General features: G+C 43.4%; 1 protein-coding gene across 1 annotated transcript in view; it reads right to left on the reverse strand.

The window, feature by feature from the left end:
* RHBDL2 (rhomboid like 2) overlaps positions 1–14,991 on the reverse strand; it is a 28,640-nt gene extending 13,649 nt beyond the window's left edge. Inside the window, exons 1-3 of the mRNA XM_056122902.1 lie at positions 14,752–14,991; positions 12,775–12,923; positions 6,316–6,428 (exon numbers count right to left, since the gene is read on the reverse strand). Coding sequence (XP_055978877.1) covers positions 6,316–6,428; positions 12,775–12,923; positions 14,752–14,991 — 502 coding nt within the window. The remainder of the gene's footprint in view (positions 1–6,315; positions 6,429–12,774; positions 12,924–14,751) is intronic.
* Positions 14,992–17,494: the final 2,503 nt, after the last annotated feature.

Consider the following 17,494-nt stretch of genomic DNA (forward strand, 5'->3'; position numbering starts at 1 on the left):
AGCCACCACTACCACCACCACCGAAGAGGTTAAAATAGAGGGACCACAGTGATAGCTCTACCTGGCATGCACAGCGACCTGGGAACATATGGCCTGGGTCTGACCCGGGAAACGCCAACTGGGGGATGAACACTATTTCATCAAGTTGGATACAATGGGGTGATGAATACTACTTCATCAAGTTGGATACAATGAATATATCTGTTTGTTATAAGTAAATTTTACCTCAAAAGAGTGGTTATATTAAGAACAACATTTTAAATCCTCTCATCCTAACCTCCCTGTGCAGCTTCTTTTTTGAACTACGGTTCCTTTAAAATAAAAAAAAAAGGAGAAGAAATGGGGTAGGCTGGGGGGGGGGGGGGTATTCTGGAGAGAAATCTTGGTCAGGTTTCATTGTTTGGTTTGGTTTGGTTTTGGGCTTGGGGCTACAACCCAGCAGTGCTCAGGGCTCACTCCTAGCCCTGTGCTCAGAGATCACTCCTGAAGACCTTATGGGAAGGCAGGGATGGAATCTGGATCACTTTACTATCTCTCCAGCCCCAGCCAACTCTCTTTTAGCCACTGTAGATGTTTTAGGAAGGATATAATATGATCACATTTCTGTTTGAGGACAGTGATCCAGGCAGCCAGTGTAAAGAATAGATAAAAATGACAGTGATGCCTACCAAGAGGCTATTGCAGAAAACACGACTGGGTTCTTTACCACCTCTCTTCTTTCTGATCTGAATCTGGGCCATAGAGCTGACCTGCACAGGTTAGAGTCAAGCTACGGGGGAAGCAGAGGTATAGATGCCAGAGTCAGGCAGCACCTGACCATGACAAAAGGATTTCCAGGGCCGGAAAAACAGGTGTGTACAGGAACAGACACAGAAGGCAGAAAAACAGGATCCACAAAAGGAGGAAGGAGGTAGGCTGGGGAATGTGTCACTAAAGCTTGTTGATTCCATCTCCATAATGCATGAATGCTTCTTGCTCTTAATTTCTCCTTAGAAGAGAGGATACACAAAAGGAGAACACCATGTGGCAATGATCACAGAGCTAGAGACGACTGCTGGGAGCCAAGGAACGCCCAGGAGGATGACCACCACTACCAGAAGCTCAGGAGAGGCAGGATGAGGTTCCCCATTGGCTGCAAAGGGAGCCTGACCTGCTTGAGCATGGAGGGCAGATATGAAGCTTCAAGAACAGCTAAAGTAATGCAGTTCTGTCACTTTAAGACACGCAGATTGTCTTAGTCATGATAGTTAGAGAAAACTAGTATGAACACCCAGTGCACTATGGCTATATCTATTACTTGTAAGCTACATGTATCTATACTACTAGAACAAGAGGTTTTAATAAATACCAAAAAAATAGAATTTTAAATGATACATATTAAAAATTAAAAATAAAAATATGAGACATACTGACTGCAAAATATTTAAAAATAATTCTACTTCTCAATGACATAAAATCATACCAAATTGAGGGGGGGAGCTGGAGAGATAGCAGAGAGGTCGGGTAAGTGTCTGTATGCAGTCAACCCCAGTCCTATCCCCAGCACTACAGTCCCCTGAGCATTGCTAGGTGCAGCAGTGGAGTCCCTTAAGAAGCGCCGAGTGTGGCCCAAATAGTCCCCAGCACCAAAGGGTTCAAGCTGCATCAAGGGTCCATGCATTGAAACGCTGGCCCAGTTGGCTGAGAATCTCTGGGAAGGCATCTTGAGTATCACTTGGGAGGGGGGAAAAAAATCTTACAAAGCAGGGTCAAAGAGCTCAAAGACATCCATGTTTGAAACCCAGCAGCTCATGATCCCTGGAGCAACCCCCAAAGAGTGAATGAGAGGCAGCTCCTGAGCTCACGAGGTGTGGCTGAGAAACCAAAACTATAAGTAAACAAAACAAATTAAAAATATTATCAAGCAATGGAACTATGTAAGCAAAAGAAGCCAGTCTGGAAAGGCTGCATAGTATGGGGCTACCCCTGTGTAGCACCTGTATGGAAAAGCTCAACAATGGAGACACGAGAAAGATCAGGAGCTGCCAGCAGTGGGGGGAGGAGCGAGAAAGAGACTGAGAACAGAAGATTTTGGTTTTGTTTGATGTTTTTATTTTTGGTTTTGTTTGGGGAGATGCACTCAGTGCTCCGGGTCTACTTCCAGCTTGTTGCTGAGGGGAGGGGTTATTCCTAGCGGTGCTCAGGAGCCATGCAGTGCCAGGGAACCAACACAAACCTCCTGCAGACAGTCCGCTGAGCTAGCTCACTAGCCAAGGATTTGATTTGGTCATTACCATTGTCACTAGGGTCATGCTTAGTGGTGCTTTGAGCACCTAGCGCCGCTGGAGTCAGGGCTGGGGTCATGCAGTGCCCATCCAAAGGACAGAGGGCTTTTCAGACAAAGTAAACACTCTCTCTGTTACTATAGTGATGGGTAGTATATATGTCTATTTTGGGGGGCGGGGGTTAGGTTTGGGGGAGTTGTTAGTTTTGGGGCTACACCCATGGTGCTCAGGGACCATGCAGTACCCAGGATCAACCCCAGAACCTCTCACATACAAAGCAGGCACTCCAGAGAGTTGAGCTATCTCTTCAACTCTGCACCTATCTTTATTTATCTGCCTGAAAGCACTGAATGGACAAGAGTAGTGAACCCTAATTTCCATGAACTTGGGCAACATGATGTGTCAGTACAGACCAAGCAATCATAACAAATGTACCACTTTGCTGGGTTCCGATACAGGGGAAACCTGTGCTTCTTCCTCGCATGAACCTGAAATATCCCTTTAAATGTATCTTTAATTTTTCAGTGATCATTTTTATTAAGTTTAATTATTTCTTAAGTTCTGGTCAAATATCATGATAAAGAAATGCAAAGATATACTTTTTAGTTCAGTTATTTTTCTACAGATATTTTCTCTAATCATTTTAATATCAATTTTAAATATCCAAGATATCACTGTCACTGTCTTCCCGTTGTTCATCGATTTGCTCGAGCGGGCCCAGTAACGTCTCCATTGCGACAATTGTTACTGTGTATGGCATATCGAATACATCACGGTATCTTGCCAGGCTTTGCCCTGCGGGCGAGATACTCTTGGTAGCTTGCCGGGCTCTCTGAGAGGGGCAGAGGAATCAAACTCAGGTCGGCCATGTTGTCTGCGTGCAAGGCAAACCCGCTGTGCTATCGCTCCAGCCCCGTCCAAGATATAAATTAAACAAATCATATTTTATATTTACAGTGGAAGAATTGTTTCATGGGCTGTGCTTACTTCAATTATGTAAATATTTTACAGTAATTAGATTTTAATTTCCAATAACCCTAATGTTAGTCATTTGATCTTGCAATTAACTAAGACGGAAATGTTACAGTAAGTTCAAAACCCCCTAAAACTCTTCCCTGATAAATTTAAAATAATAGGAAAGTGCATCCTAGCTTTTAAGTATGATTTTAAGAGTGCTTATAGGAAGGCTGGAGAGACAGTTCAGTGGATAGATCTTAGTCTTAAATGTGGCTGACCCTGGTTCAATGCACTGTGCATGGTTCCCTATGCGGGGCCAGAAGTTATCCTTGAGCAGAGTCAGAATTAAGCCCTGGGAACCCCAGGTGTGACTCCCAAAACAAAAAATAATTTAATATAAAAAAATAGAAGAGTGATTACAGACAGAGAAATAGTACAGGGGTTAAGTTTCTTGCATTTATGCATTCAGTCCCAATCAATCCCCAGCACCATTTTATGTTCACCCAAACTATGCCCAATCAAAATATACAAAAAACAAACTCTGAGTAGTTACACATTCCAGCAGAAAACTCCCATCAGGGTAATATCATCTCCAATGAATGATTCTCAAAATTCAAGAATGAGAATTTTGGGAAAGCAGATCCACATTCTAGACCTTGGGGGAAAACATGCTATTCTGTCTCAAAGGAACATAATTATGTTTCTTTTCCTACATCTGTCAGGTAGCATCCCATCAAAGCTTCTTATTATCAGAGGGGAAGAAAGATAAGACACCATTAACTTATGAGAAAAATACAAAAATAAATCTCAACCATGAGCCAAAAATGGGATAAGCTGCTGATTTAGAGACTTTATATAGTGGTATTGACAAATGACATTAGGAGAGAAGTAAACGTTTCAGTCATTGGAACAAAAAGAAATCCCAAAATAATCACATACAAATCAGTCAACATTTTGACAAAAGTGCAAAAGCAAGTCAATGAAGAAAAAATAGTCTTTATTACAGATTATTATTATTATTATTACAGATGGAGTAATTGGCTATCCAAGCTAGCAAAAAAAAAACCCTTATCTTAAAGCTCATACTGTATGAAAAGTTAAAATAAATAAATCAAAGTGGATGACACATTCAGTGTGTGTGTGTGTGTGTGTGTGTGTGTGTGTGTGTGTGTGCGCATGTGTGTTCTGGGCATTGAACCCAGGGCTTCATACATAAGGAAAATGAACTACATTACTGAGCTATACCCCCGGCTCTAGAAATTGCATATTTGTTAAGTGCAAAACTACAAATTACAAAATAACTAGAGACAATCTTGAAGATATGGAACTCAGTAACCTAGATAAGACATATAATGCAACATTCAAAAGAAGAGATATTATTAATATTAAACTTAATCAAAAGTTAAAACTTCTAGGGTTTGGTTTTGGTTTTCTGGTTTAAAAAAATATAAATGTATTTTTCTCCCTCCCCCCTTATTGAGGTACCATGATTTTTAATACTATTATGATAGTAGAAATGAAAAATTCTGGGGGGCTGGGAGAATACAGCAAGTAGGGCATTTGCCCTCCACATGACCAATCTGGGTTCAATCTCCACCGCCAAATATGGTTTTCTGAGTCCCACCAGGAGTGACCCCTCAGCACAGTGACTGCACTAAGCCCTAAGCATTGCCAGGTTGGTCCAAAAATACAAAAAACTTTGTTCTATACAAGACCATGGCTAAATTATTGTGTGTCTGCTAAAGGACAGGCTTAGGGGGTGGCTGGAAAAATGAGGACAATGATGGAGAAAAGGTCACCCAGATGATGGGATTGGTGTTGGAACATCAAAAACCCATAACGACTGTATTATAAATCACTTTGTAAATCATGGCCTTTCAAGTTTTTTTAAAAGATAATTGTTAAGATAATGAAAAACAAGCTACACACTGAGAGAAAATATCTATAAACTACATATTCAATAAAGTACTAGGAAGAAGACTTAAAATGTACAGTTTTAAAATGCAGTTAGGGGTTGGAGGATAACTCAAAGCACTGGTGTGCAAAGCAGAAGATTCAGGTTGGATTCCCAGCACAGCACTAATCCCACGTAGAACCCTCTAGCAGCAACACAGTGGGAGTAGCCCCTGATCACCATTGGGTGCCCCCCCAAACAGAAACAAAAACAGATAAGACTAGTTAAAAAACAAAGTAAAAGACTACATCAAACACAAAAGATTTTGCATGGCAAAAGAAACTACAGTTAAAATAAAAGGATAGGGGCTGGAGCGATAGCACAGCAAGTAAGGGAGTAAGGCGTTTGCCTTGCACGCAGCCAACATGGCCGACACAGGTTCGATTCCCAGCATCCCATATGGTCCCCCAAGCACCGCCAGGAGCAATTTCTGAATGCATGAACCAGGAGTAGCCCCTAAACATCGCCGGGTGTGACCCAAAAAGCAAAATAAATAAATAAATAAATAAATAAATAAATAAATAAAATAAAATAAAAGGATACCCCCACTGAATAGGAGAAAACAATTGCTCAGCATACATCAGATAAATAGCTAATATTCAAGATATATAAAACTCTCACAAATCTCAACAACAACAACAAAAAAAACAGTAAGCCCTTCAAAAAATAGGGAGAGAAGATGAAACACACTTCACTGAAGAACAGCTAGGAATAGTAGGCTTAAGGAAAAGTGCTCAGGTTATCATTTTTTTTTGGGGGGGGGAGGGTGAGAGTGGGATCATACCCGGTGATGCTCTAAAAGGTGAATCTGGTCATATTACTTTCCAAAACCATTAGTTTGGCACACAGTGGCCTTTACGATCTAGCACTGGGCGTTTACTCAGTGTGGTACATACCTGGATAGAAACTATTTGAAGCTTCCAGCTGCACAGAGCTCTGACTGAGATAACCTGGGGACTCGCACAATAATTTAACACCTTATCTCATGCTTACCTCTAATGTGGATCCCATTCTCAAGCAAAATTAGGGATGCAATCAGTCTTTGTGCTAGTAAGAAGTCCATTATCAACCTTTCATTACCTTTGCTTTGAATCTTAGAGTTCAAAGGTGTTAATTTTGTGTGACCCTTCAAACACTAACCTGCAATCACTCCCGCCAGGTACACCAACCCCACCCGGAGGCCTTTGTGGACCATTTCCAGGGGGATGCCCAAAAGAAGCTGCATGATAAGATTCCCTAAGATGTGCTGAATTCTGTAGAGATAAACACAGTTGTCAGATTTCATGACAAAGTCAGGCAGTTACGTCCATAGGAGATTAATGTACTATTGTCTAGTTATGGCCTTCCTTAACTCAAATAAAATTTCCTCATTTTTTTCCCAATACCTATCTCTTCACCAGAGTTCATTTCTCACTACCAAGGTCCCCAGATTCCCTCCCGCCACCACTCCCATCCCCCACCCTCACCCCCAACCTTGCCTCTGTGAGAGGCACTTTTCTTTTCTTTCTTTTTTTTTTAAATGTAGGAGTACTGCTATTTATTCAACCATAGATTAAACTGATTGAATTGAGCATGAATTCCACATTACTTTTTTTTTAATATTTTAAATTGAATATCCGTGGGCTGGAGCAATAGCACAGCGGGTAAGGTATTTGCCTTGCACACAGCAGACCCAGGCTCAATTCCTCCGCCCCTCCTGGAGAGCCCGGCAAGCTACCGAGAGTATCTTGCCCACACGGCAAAGCCTGGCAAGCTCTCCGTGACATATTTAATATGCCAAAAACAGTAACAACAAGTCTGACAATGGAGACATTACTGGTGCCCACTCCAGCAAAATCGATGAACAACGGGAGGACAGCGCTACCATGCTACAGAATATCTTTGAGATAGACCATTACAAAGCTGCTCATAATAATTGTGTTTCTGTCGTACAATGATCCAGCACCAATGTTCCCTGTTTCCCTCCCACCAACCCCCAACACCCCAGATCCCACCCCCAGCCTCCCTCTATGGGAGGCACTTTCCTTCTTGCTCTCTCTCTCTCTCTCCTTTTCCTTTTGTGCATTATGGTTTGCAATACAGGTGCTAAGAGGTCATGGTGTTTGTTCAGGGCGTTCAATATTTTTATCGGGATGTAAGGCTGGAGTAGCTTTTTTATTGAGTGGCAGCTTGGGGAGTGGATGTGACTGCTAAGTTTTCCGGAAGTACAGGAATGTGGGGGAAAGGAAGCCCATTCCGACCCCCAGAAAGCCTAGAGATTTAAGTCACAAAATCCGAATATCAGAATTTTCAGCAGATTATGTCTGATTGAGATCCGTCCTGACATGGTAGAGTCAGGCCAGGGACATGGTGACGATTTTGGATCGTGGGAGCAAGCAGCTGCTAGAGGCTCTGGGCAGGCACCAGGCTGACCCACACGCCTCCGATTTATCCCCGTCTGTTCAGCCTTGTGCGGATCCGAGATTAACTGCAGCTTTTGGTCTTTTTCAAGATTTATATATGGGTCTCTGAAGCAAGACTGGTAGTGGAGCTTACATGGTGGCGCTGGAGTTGGTTTGTGGGGGTGACTGCCAGTGCTTCCAGGAGTATTGGGAAGTGGCAGGCTCTCTCTCTCTCTCTCTCTCTCTCTCTCTCTCTCTCTCTCTGTCTCTCTGCCCTATTTTTAGAAGTAACTTTTTCAAAAATAAAATCTCACATGGAGCTTGAATAAAATGATATGTTGAGCTGTGTATTTACTTTATAAAAAAAAAACCCACATCACACAGAGCAATGAGGTTGGAGATGAATTTCGCACGTGAGGGTTTTAGATAATGATGCCATCTCACACCAGCCTCAGCATCTGATTCTTTTCTCTTGTTTTGTTTTGTTTTTTTCTTTCTTCTTCCTTAGAGTGAGAATTGAGACCACATCCAGTAGTGCTTAGAGCTGGCTCTGTGCTCAGGGGTGACCCTGATACGGTTCAGGGGACCATATAAAGTGTCTTAAACATACACACACACACACACACACACACACACAGCCCTTCTTTTTTTCCCTTTCCTTTTTTTCTCCCTTTCCCCTGTCTGTATGGTTCCAGAGATTGAATTCAGGGTTTCATAAAAGTGAGACACACACATTAGCACTGAATTCTGTCTCCCTGGCCCAGCACCTATGTTTGTTTTGGCTACAAAGTATTGAAAAAAATCCTAATTGATTTGTACTGAGTTTAATTTTAAGAAGATTTGAAATAGGATTCTTGAAATCTCAGGGAAAAAATTAAATAAAACAGAAATATCAATAGAAATTTCATGCCCAGTATAACACTAAAAAACTTTAAAAAATGTTTACCTGGGGGTGAGGTGGAGAGATAGCTCAAAGAGCTGGAGAAATGATTCCTTCAAGCACTGAGCCTGGCAGGAGTAGCCCTCAAACTCACCAGCTATGGACAATTGCACCCCCTCAGTAAAGCTTACCCAATAAGATAGCTAAAGTAGGTATGTCCCATATATTACAATTGGCTTATACATGTTTAAGTTATCATCTTCCCTGCTCTGTGGATTAGTTACCTTTACATTTTATAGCCACGTGTTTATCTGGACATAACTATCATATTCCAAGTCATCTTTAAAGACTTAGCAGTCTGGAAACAACCTGAGTGCCCAAGAACAGAGTAATGGATAGAGAAACTACAGCACGTCTATACAATGGAGTACTACACAGCTGTTAAGAAAAATGAAGTCATAAAATTTGCCTATAAATGGATGGACATGGAGAGTATCATGCCGAGTGAATGAGTCACAAGGAGAGGGACATTTACAGAATGACTGCATTCTTTTGTGGTATATAAAATACAGATATATATATAGTAGAAGACGAACATCCATAACCAGGGAAAACAGGGCTAGGAGGACTGGACAATGGCTGGAATCAACCACAAGTATGTGGAGGGCGGAGGTAAGCTAAGGTAAGAGAGAAGGGATCAGGATGACAATGATAGCTGGAAATTATCACATTGGACAAGAACGAAGTGTTAAAAGTAGGTAAAGGGATATATCTGATAAGCTTTCAGTATCTGTATTGCAAACCACAATGCCCAAAAGGGGAGACTAAAGACCAAAGGGGGCCAGGAGAGAAGAGAGAGAGAGAGAGAGAGAGAGAGAGAGAGAGAGAGAGAGAGAGAGAGAGAGAGAGAGAGAAAGCACCTGCCATAAAGGTAGGCTTTGGGGGGGGGGGGGTTGACGGGAGGGAAACTGAGACACTGATGCTGGGAAATGTACACTGGTGGAGGGAAGAGTGTTGGAACACTGTGTGACTGAACCTAATCATGAACAGCTTTGTAAGGGTCTATATCACAATGATTCAATTTTTCAAAAGTTTTTAAAATAAGGGCTTAGGAGAAGGGGCTGGAGCAATATTAGAGCAGGTATGCACTTGCCTTGCACTCAGCTGACCTGGGTTCAATCCCCAGCACCCCGAATGGTCTCCTGAGCCTCCAAGAAAATGATCCCTGAGCAAAGAGCCAGAAATGAGCCCTGACCACCGCTGGGTGCGACCCAAAACACACACTATTTTTTTTTAATAGAGTACAGTGCAGCAAAACTAGTCTCATGGACTGTTAGCCTCATGGAGTCTTCAGACACAAAGACATCGGAGAAATGTACATCTTGTAAATTTGAACGAAGTCAAAGAAAACCATTTCATTGAGTCCTCTGCGAATAGCTTGTGGACAAGATGACCGACAGCCATCACCTGAGCACTCTTCTGCTGCTCACGAGCACAGATGTGGCACAAAGATATGACCCAAGTGGATATTCTAACTTTTTCAACCAAATTTCATCCGTCTTTCAAGGTCTGGCTTAAACCCAGGTTATCTGGGAAGAGACTGCCATTCCACTCTCTCCCTCTTTCCATTTAAATCACTGAAGCTAATCCTGTGTCCATTTCCCTAGGCCCTGCTGTGGCTCCTCCAGAGAGGCTGGGAAGGCTGATGTTGGCTTTCCCACGCTCTCTTAATAGGGGTGCAGGGCTCATGCTTCCAGTCAATGATGATGTAAGAGCAACAATGTTATGCAAGAGTAAGCTTCGGTCTTGGCAAAAGGGATGGAAGCCCCCAGTGGCTGTACAACCTCAGTTCACTGCTGCTCTAGATGTATTGAGTGCAAACTTGGAACCAGGAGAGACAGGTGGGGGAGAAGCAGGATGTCAGCACAGGACCAAGAGTCCTGACTTCACTGAACTGATGAAGTCTCTTTGGGCTTCCTGGGGGAGGGAGATTAATTCCCTGCTGTTTAAACTCCTGCTAATTTTTTTTCATTATTTGCATCCAAAAGTGTTCTTTACTTTTACAGCTCCATAAGTGATAAGTCCTACACAGTCTTGCAAACGAGGACAAAAGGGGAAAGGTTAGAATTGGACTGTCAGTTCAGTGTTTAACCTAAGGTTACAATGCTATACAATGCAGATTTGTGATTGCTGCACACCTGAACCTATATAATGCTAGAAGGCAATGTAATTTCAACTTAAAACATTTAAAGGGGACCAGAAAGATAGTACAGGGATTAAGGCACTTATCTTTCATGCAACCAGCCTTGGTTCAATCCACAGAGCAGAGAGACAGGAGAAGCCCCTAAGCACTGCTGGGTATGGCCCAAAATATAAAATTTGTTAGTTAAAAATAAAAAGCAGATTATAATCATCATTTTAATTCATCGAGCAACCTTATAAGTACAATTAAGCCTCAGTTGTGGAAACTGAGACATGAAGAGGTTAGGTACCATGACACTATTTTAGACTGCAACACTACCTTTCATTTTACTTAACTAATTGTTTTTCCTTATAATTTTATTCATTTATTTAATAATTTTGTTTTAGGGAAACATCCAGTAAGTCTCAGGAGCTACTCCCAGTCTGGATGCTCGGAGGTCCCTCCTGGTGGAACTTAAGGGACCATGAACCAGGGGTTCCCACATACAAAGCATTCTCTCCAGTCCTTTCCCCAGTCCCTCCTTTATAACTTGTAAGTACTTGAGTACAGAAGCCATATTTTCTGAGGACATATCTGTTAAATTGAAATCAAATTATGAAATTGCAATAGAAATTTGACTATTGGCCATTTTGTCCTTTGCTTGTGAAATCGCTTAGTCCTGTGTCCTTCCATAAATGGCCATGGGTCAAAATTGTCATCCTTTAAGGTCCAGACTGGGCAGGTCACAGAGATAAAGTTGGCCCCACTGAAACCCCCTGGAGCACAGCAGAGAGGTGGTATCGTCAGGGAGCTGCTCACAGTAGCAGGTGTGGTGAAACAGGATTCTAAGCAAGGCTATAACAGATAGACCGTTTGCATATAAGAAACCAACAACAAAAGCAATCACCCACTACATCTCCTACTGCTTAAAAGATGTAGACCAGGCATGTGGCAGGCAGGCAGGCATGAGGAAGGGAGGAAGGGAGGACGGGAGGAAAACGAAAGGGAGGAGGGAAGGAAAGAAGGAAGGAAGGAAGGAAGGAAGGAAGGAAGGAAGGAAGGAAAGAAGGAAGGAAGGGAGGAAGGAAGGAAGGGAGGGAGAGAGGGAGGAAAAATGGAAGGAAGGAAGGAAGGAAGGGAGGGAGGGAGGGAGGGAGGGAGGAAGGAAGGAAGGGAGGGAGAGAGGGAGGAAAAATGGAAGGAAGGAAGGAAGGAAGGAAGGAAGGAAGGAAGGGAGGGAGGGAGGGAGGGAGGGAGAGAGGGAGGAAAAATGAAAGGAAGGAAGGAAGGAAGGAAGGAAGGAAGGGAGGGAGGGAGGGAGGGAGGGAGGGAGGGAGGGAAAGAAGACTAAAGATTCCTATCTTTAAGAGCTTTAAACAACTAGGGGAGGGCCAGGATATGGTCCAATTGTAGAACCTGGAGTGTTCAGGGTTCCTGGGCTCGATCGCCAGTATCACACACACTAAAACCCAGCTAGAAAAACATTCTTTAGGTTTGGTAGCGATTGGGTCTCTTCTCACTAGTAATCCTATTTAAAGACCAGTATGATGGCAACAATAATGCAATAGTAGGTGCACCAGGCTTAGAGTTAACATTAATGAGCTGAAATCCTATTTTTTGCAACGGAGCTGTATGACGAGGTACAGTGATGATATACTAAGTCTCAGACATAAAGCAGCTGGGTAGCACCTGTCTCCTAGGTTGCTTTGAAAATCAGATAACATGAAAGTTCTTCAGCAACAATAGAGCACCAGGTAAATGAGGAGCTACAATTCCTTTTTTTCCCCATTACCAGGGGTCAAACCCAGGCCCTCCTATATCAAGGCAAGTGCTCCATCACTGAGAGAGAGAGAGAGAGAGAGAGAGAGAGAGAGAGAGAGAGAGAGAGAGAAGAAAAGTGCAGGCAGGGGGTCAGGAGGCGGGAGGGAAACTGGGGATACTGGTGGTGGGGAATGTACATGATGAAGTGGTGAAGGGATGGGTGTCGGAACATTTTAAGACTGAAATCCAATTATGAATAACTTTGTAACTGTGTATCTCATTGTGATTCAATTAAAAAAATTAAGTGCTCTACCACTGAGCTACATTCATGGTCCCAGGAGTTTCCATTCCTTGTCATCACCTCTACCAACAGTGACTTCACTGCTGTATCTTACCCAGCGTGTACCAGCATGTATGAGATAAATCTCCAGGCTTCCTGCCTCTTCAAAGGGTGGTAGGTGAAGGGACTCTCCAAGATGCCCATGTCCAAGGTGATCCATTGATTCTGGGGCTTCCACACAGCATAGTAAACAAACACTGCCAGCTGACAAGTGGGGACAGATATGAAGGTGAGTCACGCCCTGAATACTGACCGGAGTGGCCCTAGCAGTGCCAGATGATTAGCTCTCCAGTGGCCACTCCATGGCACATTCCAGGACAGAAATGAACATTCCTATCACAAAAATGCATCTGTCATTATTGCCTGCTTCCTCCTGAGAGAAGGAAAGCCCTAGACCAAAGTGTAAAGACTCTGAAGGTGGAAGTTGACAGTTCACTGCAACGTGGATGGAGCTAGGGAGCATCACGCTAGATGAAGAAAGTCAAAGTGAGGAGAACAAATACCAGATGATCTCACTTATCTATGGTTTAAAAACTACAAACAAAAAAAACCAAACAAACAGGGGAATAGACAGTGTCAAATGATGATAAACCCTTAATCTTGGACTGCAAAACTGACATTACAAGGAGTGGGGACGGGGGATATGAAGAGGTTGACTAAGGTGACAGGGTCGTAGCACTTCGATGGTAGGGAAGGTGCAGTGATTTTGTACATCAAAACCATAACTGTTGGGGCTGGAGAGATAGCACAGCGGGTAGGGCGTTTGCCTTGCACGCGGCCGACCCGGGTTGGATTCCCAGCATCCCATATGGTCCCCTGAGCACCGCCAGGAGTGACTCCTGAGTGCAGAGCCAGGAGGAACCCCTGTGCATTGCCAGGTGTGACCCAAAAAGCAAAAAATAAATAAATAACTGTTAACTATATTGTAACCATGTTATTCAAACTATAAAACTTTTCCTTTTTTTTTCTTAAAAACTCTTTCTAAGGGTCTAGAGCGATAGCACAGTAGGTAGAGCATTTGCCTTGCACGCGGCCGAACAAAGTTCAATTCCCAGCATTCCATATGGTCCTCTGAGCACCGCCAGGAGTAACTCCTGAGTGCATGAGTCAGGAGTAACCCCTGTGCAATGCCGAGTGTGGCCCCAAAAGAGAAAAGGAAAACCACTCTTTCTAAACTCTTTTCCCTCTTGAAATCCACTGGCCTCATCTTCCCCCAATTGGTCTTTCACTTACAGCTTAACATGAAATAGTGTCACTGCTGGCTTTCAAAGCATAGAGCAGGGAAAGAGGACAACAGAACCTTCCCAAATTTGAAAAGTTTGACCTTCCCCAAGTGATGAAGGCTAACATCTCCAGAGATATCTCACGGCAGGGCTGGAGGAAGGGATCCCTACTCCCTGACATGAGGTGATGAGATAAGAAAGGGCATTTCACTGCTGGGGTGTTCTCCCCCACACTGCTAACTTAACCTGTGTTGTCATAAAGAAAAGAAAGAGAAAGAAAGAAATAAAGAAGGAAGGAAGGAAGGAAGGAAGGAAGGAAGAAGAAAGAAAGAGAGAGGAAGGAAGGAAGGAAGGAAGGAAGGAAGGAAGGAGAGAGAAAGAGAGAAAGAGAGAAAGAAAAAAGAAAGAAAGAAGAAAGAAAGAAAGAAAGAGAGACAGAGAGGAAGGAAGGAAGGAAGGAAGGAAGGAAGGAGAGAGAGAAAGAGAGAAAGAAAGAAAGAAAGAAAGAAAGAAAGAAGAAAGAAAGAAGAAAGAAAGAAAGAAAGAAAGAAAGAAAGAAAGAAAGAAAGAAAGAAAGAAAAAGAAAGAGGGAGGGAGGGAGGGAGGAAGGAAGGAGAGAGAGAAAGAGAAAGAAAGAAAGAAAGAAAGAAAGAAAGAAAGAAAGAAAGAAAGAAAGAAAGAAAGAGACCAATCTCTGAGACCGCAGCACTGCCAGGCTGAGCAGTAAGGGAACTCTGGAGAAGGCAAACTTGGGGCAGGGGGTGTATGTACATCGGCAGGGTTACTCGCCCACTACCCTACATATTTACCTCCAATATACTGATGAGGATGATGAACAAAGGGGGTGGCATGCAGGTGGCTCTATCAAGGTATGCCATTCGTTTGCGTTCAGGAAGCATCCATTTTGAGACAATCCTATAGACTTTTTTCTTCTTGATGGGAGGTTTGCCTTCTGCTCCTGGTTTCTCTTCTTCCTCCCGCTCTGTTTTAGCACGTTCTTCTACATTCAAATCCATCTCCTCCAACTCCAAATCCGAAGTAGCTGCCATCCTCCTGTCTCTTCTCTCTATCTGAAAGGGACATGAAGGTCAAGGGCAAGCCAGGTGACTCTGTAGTCGGCGGCCATGGCTATTTCCTGGGCTCTCTGGCACAAATGCCATTTTCCAAGGTCTTTAATGTGAATAGAGGGTAGCGGATGACTTGGTACACTACTAATCTTCATATCCAGTCCTCTTCATTAGAGTCTAATTGCGACATAGTACTAGGGTCTCTTCCCAAATGAAAGAGAAGGTTTTCTTGGCTCACTTAAGATTTCAGCCACCACGGGGGAGACAGATGGGAGCCTGGAATTACCACACTCCCTGGTATACCCCTTCCCTCGCCCCTCCTCCACACCCCACCTCCCTACCTGCCACTAACTTTCAAGTCTACCATTAGTGTAATTGCTGGCTTAGCCAGGAGTTGTACATCTCAACACACAAACCATTTGTTCAGTTCAGACTGTGGAAATGAACTCAGTTTGGCTAGCTGCAGTCTCCTTTCCCGTCTTAGTGCCATTTTGCTTCGACTCTCAGGCTTAAAATTTTAAAGTGTTTGTCGAGCATCTATGGTGTACCAGGCACTGTGCTGGAGACTTGCAGCTCTACTGATGCTCTGGGCCTCTCCAACAAAGCAGGAGGGAAGGTCTTAAAGATCCACTTATGGATTTTAAGAATTGCGCTTCTCACCATCACCCACAAAAGATTCAAGTCTACATATTCTCTTTTTAAATTTTCTGTCTTTGCAAAATTACCATTGCAGCCCCATTCTATAAGGGGGCCATTCCCATTCCTAGTAGATTCTCCAGGTACAATCTCATTGATCACTGTAACTAATATATATATATATATATATATATATACATATATATATATATTACCTTTTTTGTTCTCATCCAAAGTTCCTGGATCACAGTTTTCAAAAGTTTTACTGTTTCCTAACTGTAGAGAATGATAAACGTGTTTCTCATTATGTTACTAGTGGGACTCTAGGAGGTAGGATGAATGGGGGCTTGTGAACAGCTAATGACCAGTGAGTTAGTTACTGGGCCTCTGCACGAAGTCCCCATAAGCACTCCAAAGGGGGGCCCACATGTTCAAAGGGCTGGAGTGCCCTGCTCATTGACTTTAGGGAAGAAGAAAATTTTCCTTTTGTTTCTTTCTCCAGAAATTTTCCCCCAGAAAGGCTTCTGGACTGGGAGATCACCCAGTAGGCTTGACCTGCATGCTTTGCACATGGGAATCCTGGGTCCAGTCCCTGGAGCACAAAGCAGTGACCCCCCAAGCACCTAGCTGCTGAGCACCTCTGAGTATGAATAAAAAACAAACAAAAATAAAGACTTTCCCTCCCCTACAGCTTCCTCCCTCCCACTCCCTCCCACTCAGCCAATTTCCCAGTGTCAGACATTAAGTTCTTAGTTATATCTATTTCACTTCTTTCCCCCTGAATAATCATAATTTCATAGGTTTTGTCACTTCATAAGTTGACAGGACACCACATTTAGGATCAGGCATATTAAAGCATTAAAATTTTAATTCAAATCAAATAGCTCAATGGGCTAAGCTTATGCTTTGCAAGAGGATGTCCAGAGTTTAATCCCTGACATCATGTGGTCCCCGAGGCACAGAGCCAAGAGTGGCTTCCAAGCACTGAGCTGGGAGTAGCCCCTGAGCATCACCAGGCGTGGCCTCAAAACAACAACAAAATTAGTTCAATTAAGGATGACCAATATTCATAAGCTTTATTATAAATTTAAATAAGACATAAGGTCATTTTATGAGGAAGTAAAATTCCATGTTGTTGACAATACAAATTTAGAGCTCTGAAAGGATCTAGCAAGAAATGGATTACATTTCCGGCAAGTTTTTCTCCTTTCTCCGGATTTCAAAATTTTCAGAAACTGCATAACATCTGGCCCCCAGTTTCCGAGGTCTCAGTGAGACATTTCTTGTGCTGCCAAGACCTCTGACTGCTCAGTGTCCTGAGACTCGTGTGTCTGCTTCTTCCTAGATGGACACCATCACAGGACCTGCCGTGTTCCAGCTACTGAAGGCGTGTTCCTGCCCCAGCAGTGCTGCCGGCATGTGGTTGGGGTGTTTGTTTTACCTTCTCTGCTCTCTCCACTCTGACTGCCCCTGGCACTTGCCCATGGACCCTGCTTCCAGAGGACAGGGGTCTCTCCAGTTCCTCTCCTCTCTAATGTCCTGCTTGGTGCTCAGAGGTGCTGCTTCCGGTCTGCCCCTCTCTGCCTCTCCCACTTCCGTGTCTCTTCTGCCCCCGCACCTCAATTTCTGAGGACAACCACCACCTGGTAAACATTACTAATCAAGTGGGTACCAAAGGAACAGATTAATCCATCCTGAGCAGGCTATGAGGAAATCCATGTGACTCTGAGGCACAACTTGATGCAATTTTTGAGAAAGGCAATTGGATAATTACCTGTCTATAGAATATAAAACACATCTGCCCTCCCACAGAAACACCCTACTCCTAGAAATCCAGCCCTCAGATGAA

This window comes from Sorex fumeus, unplaced genomic scaffold (genome assembly GCF_029834395.1).
Source record: "Sorex fumeus unplaced genomic scaffold, SorFum_2.1 ptg000047l, whole genome shotgun sequence".
NCBI classification, from domain to species: domain Eukaryota; kingdom Metazoa; phylum Chordata; class Mammalia; order Eulipotyphla; family Soricidae; genus Sorex; species Sorex fumeus.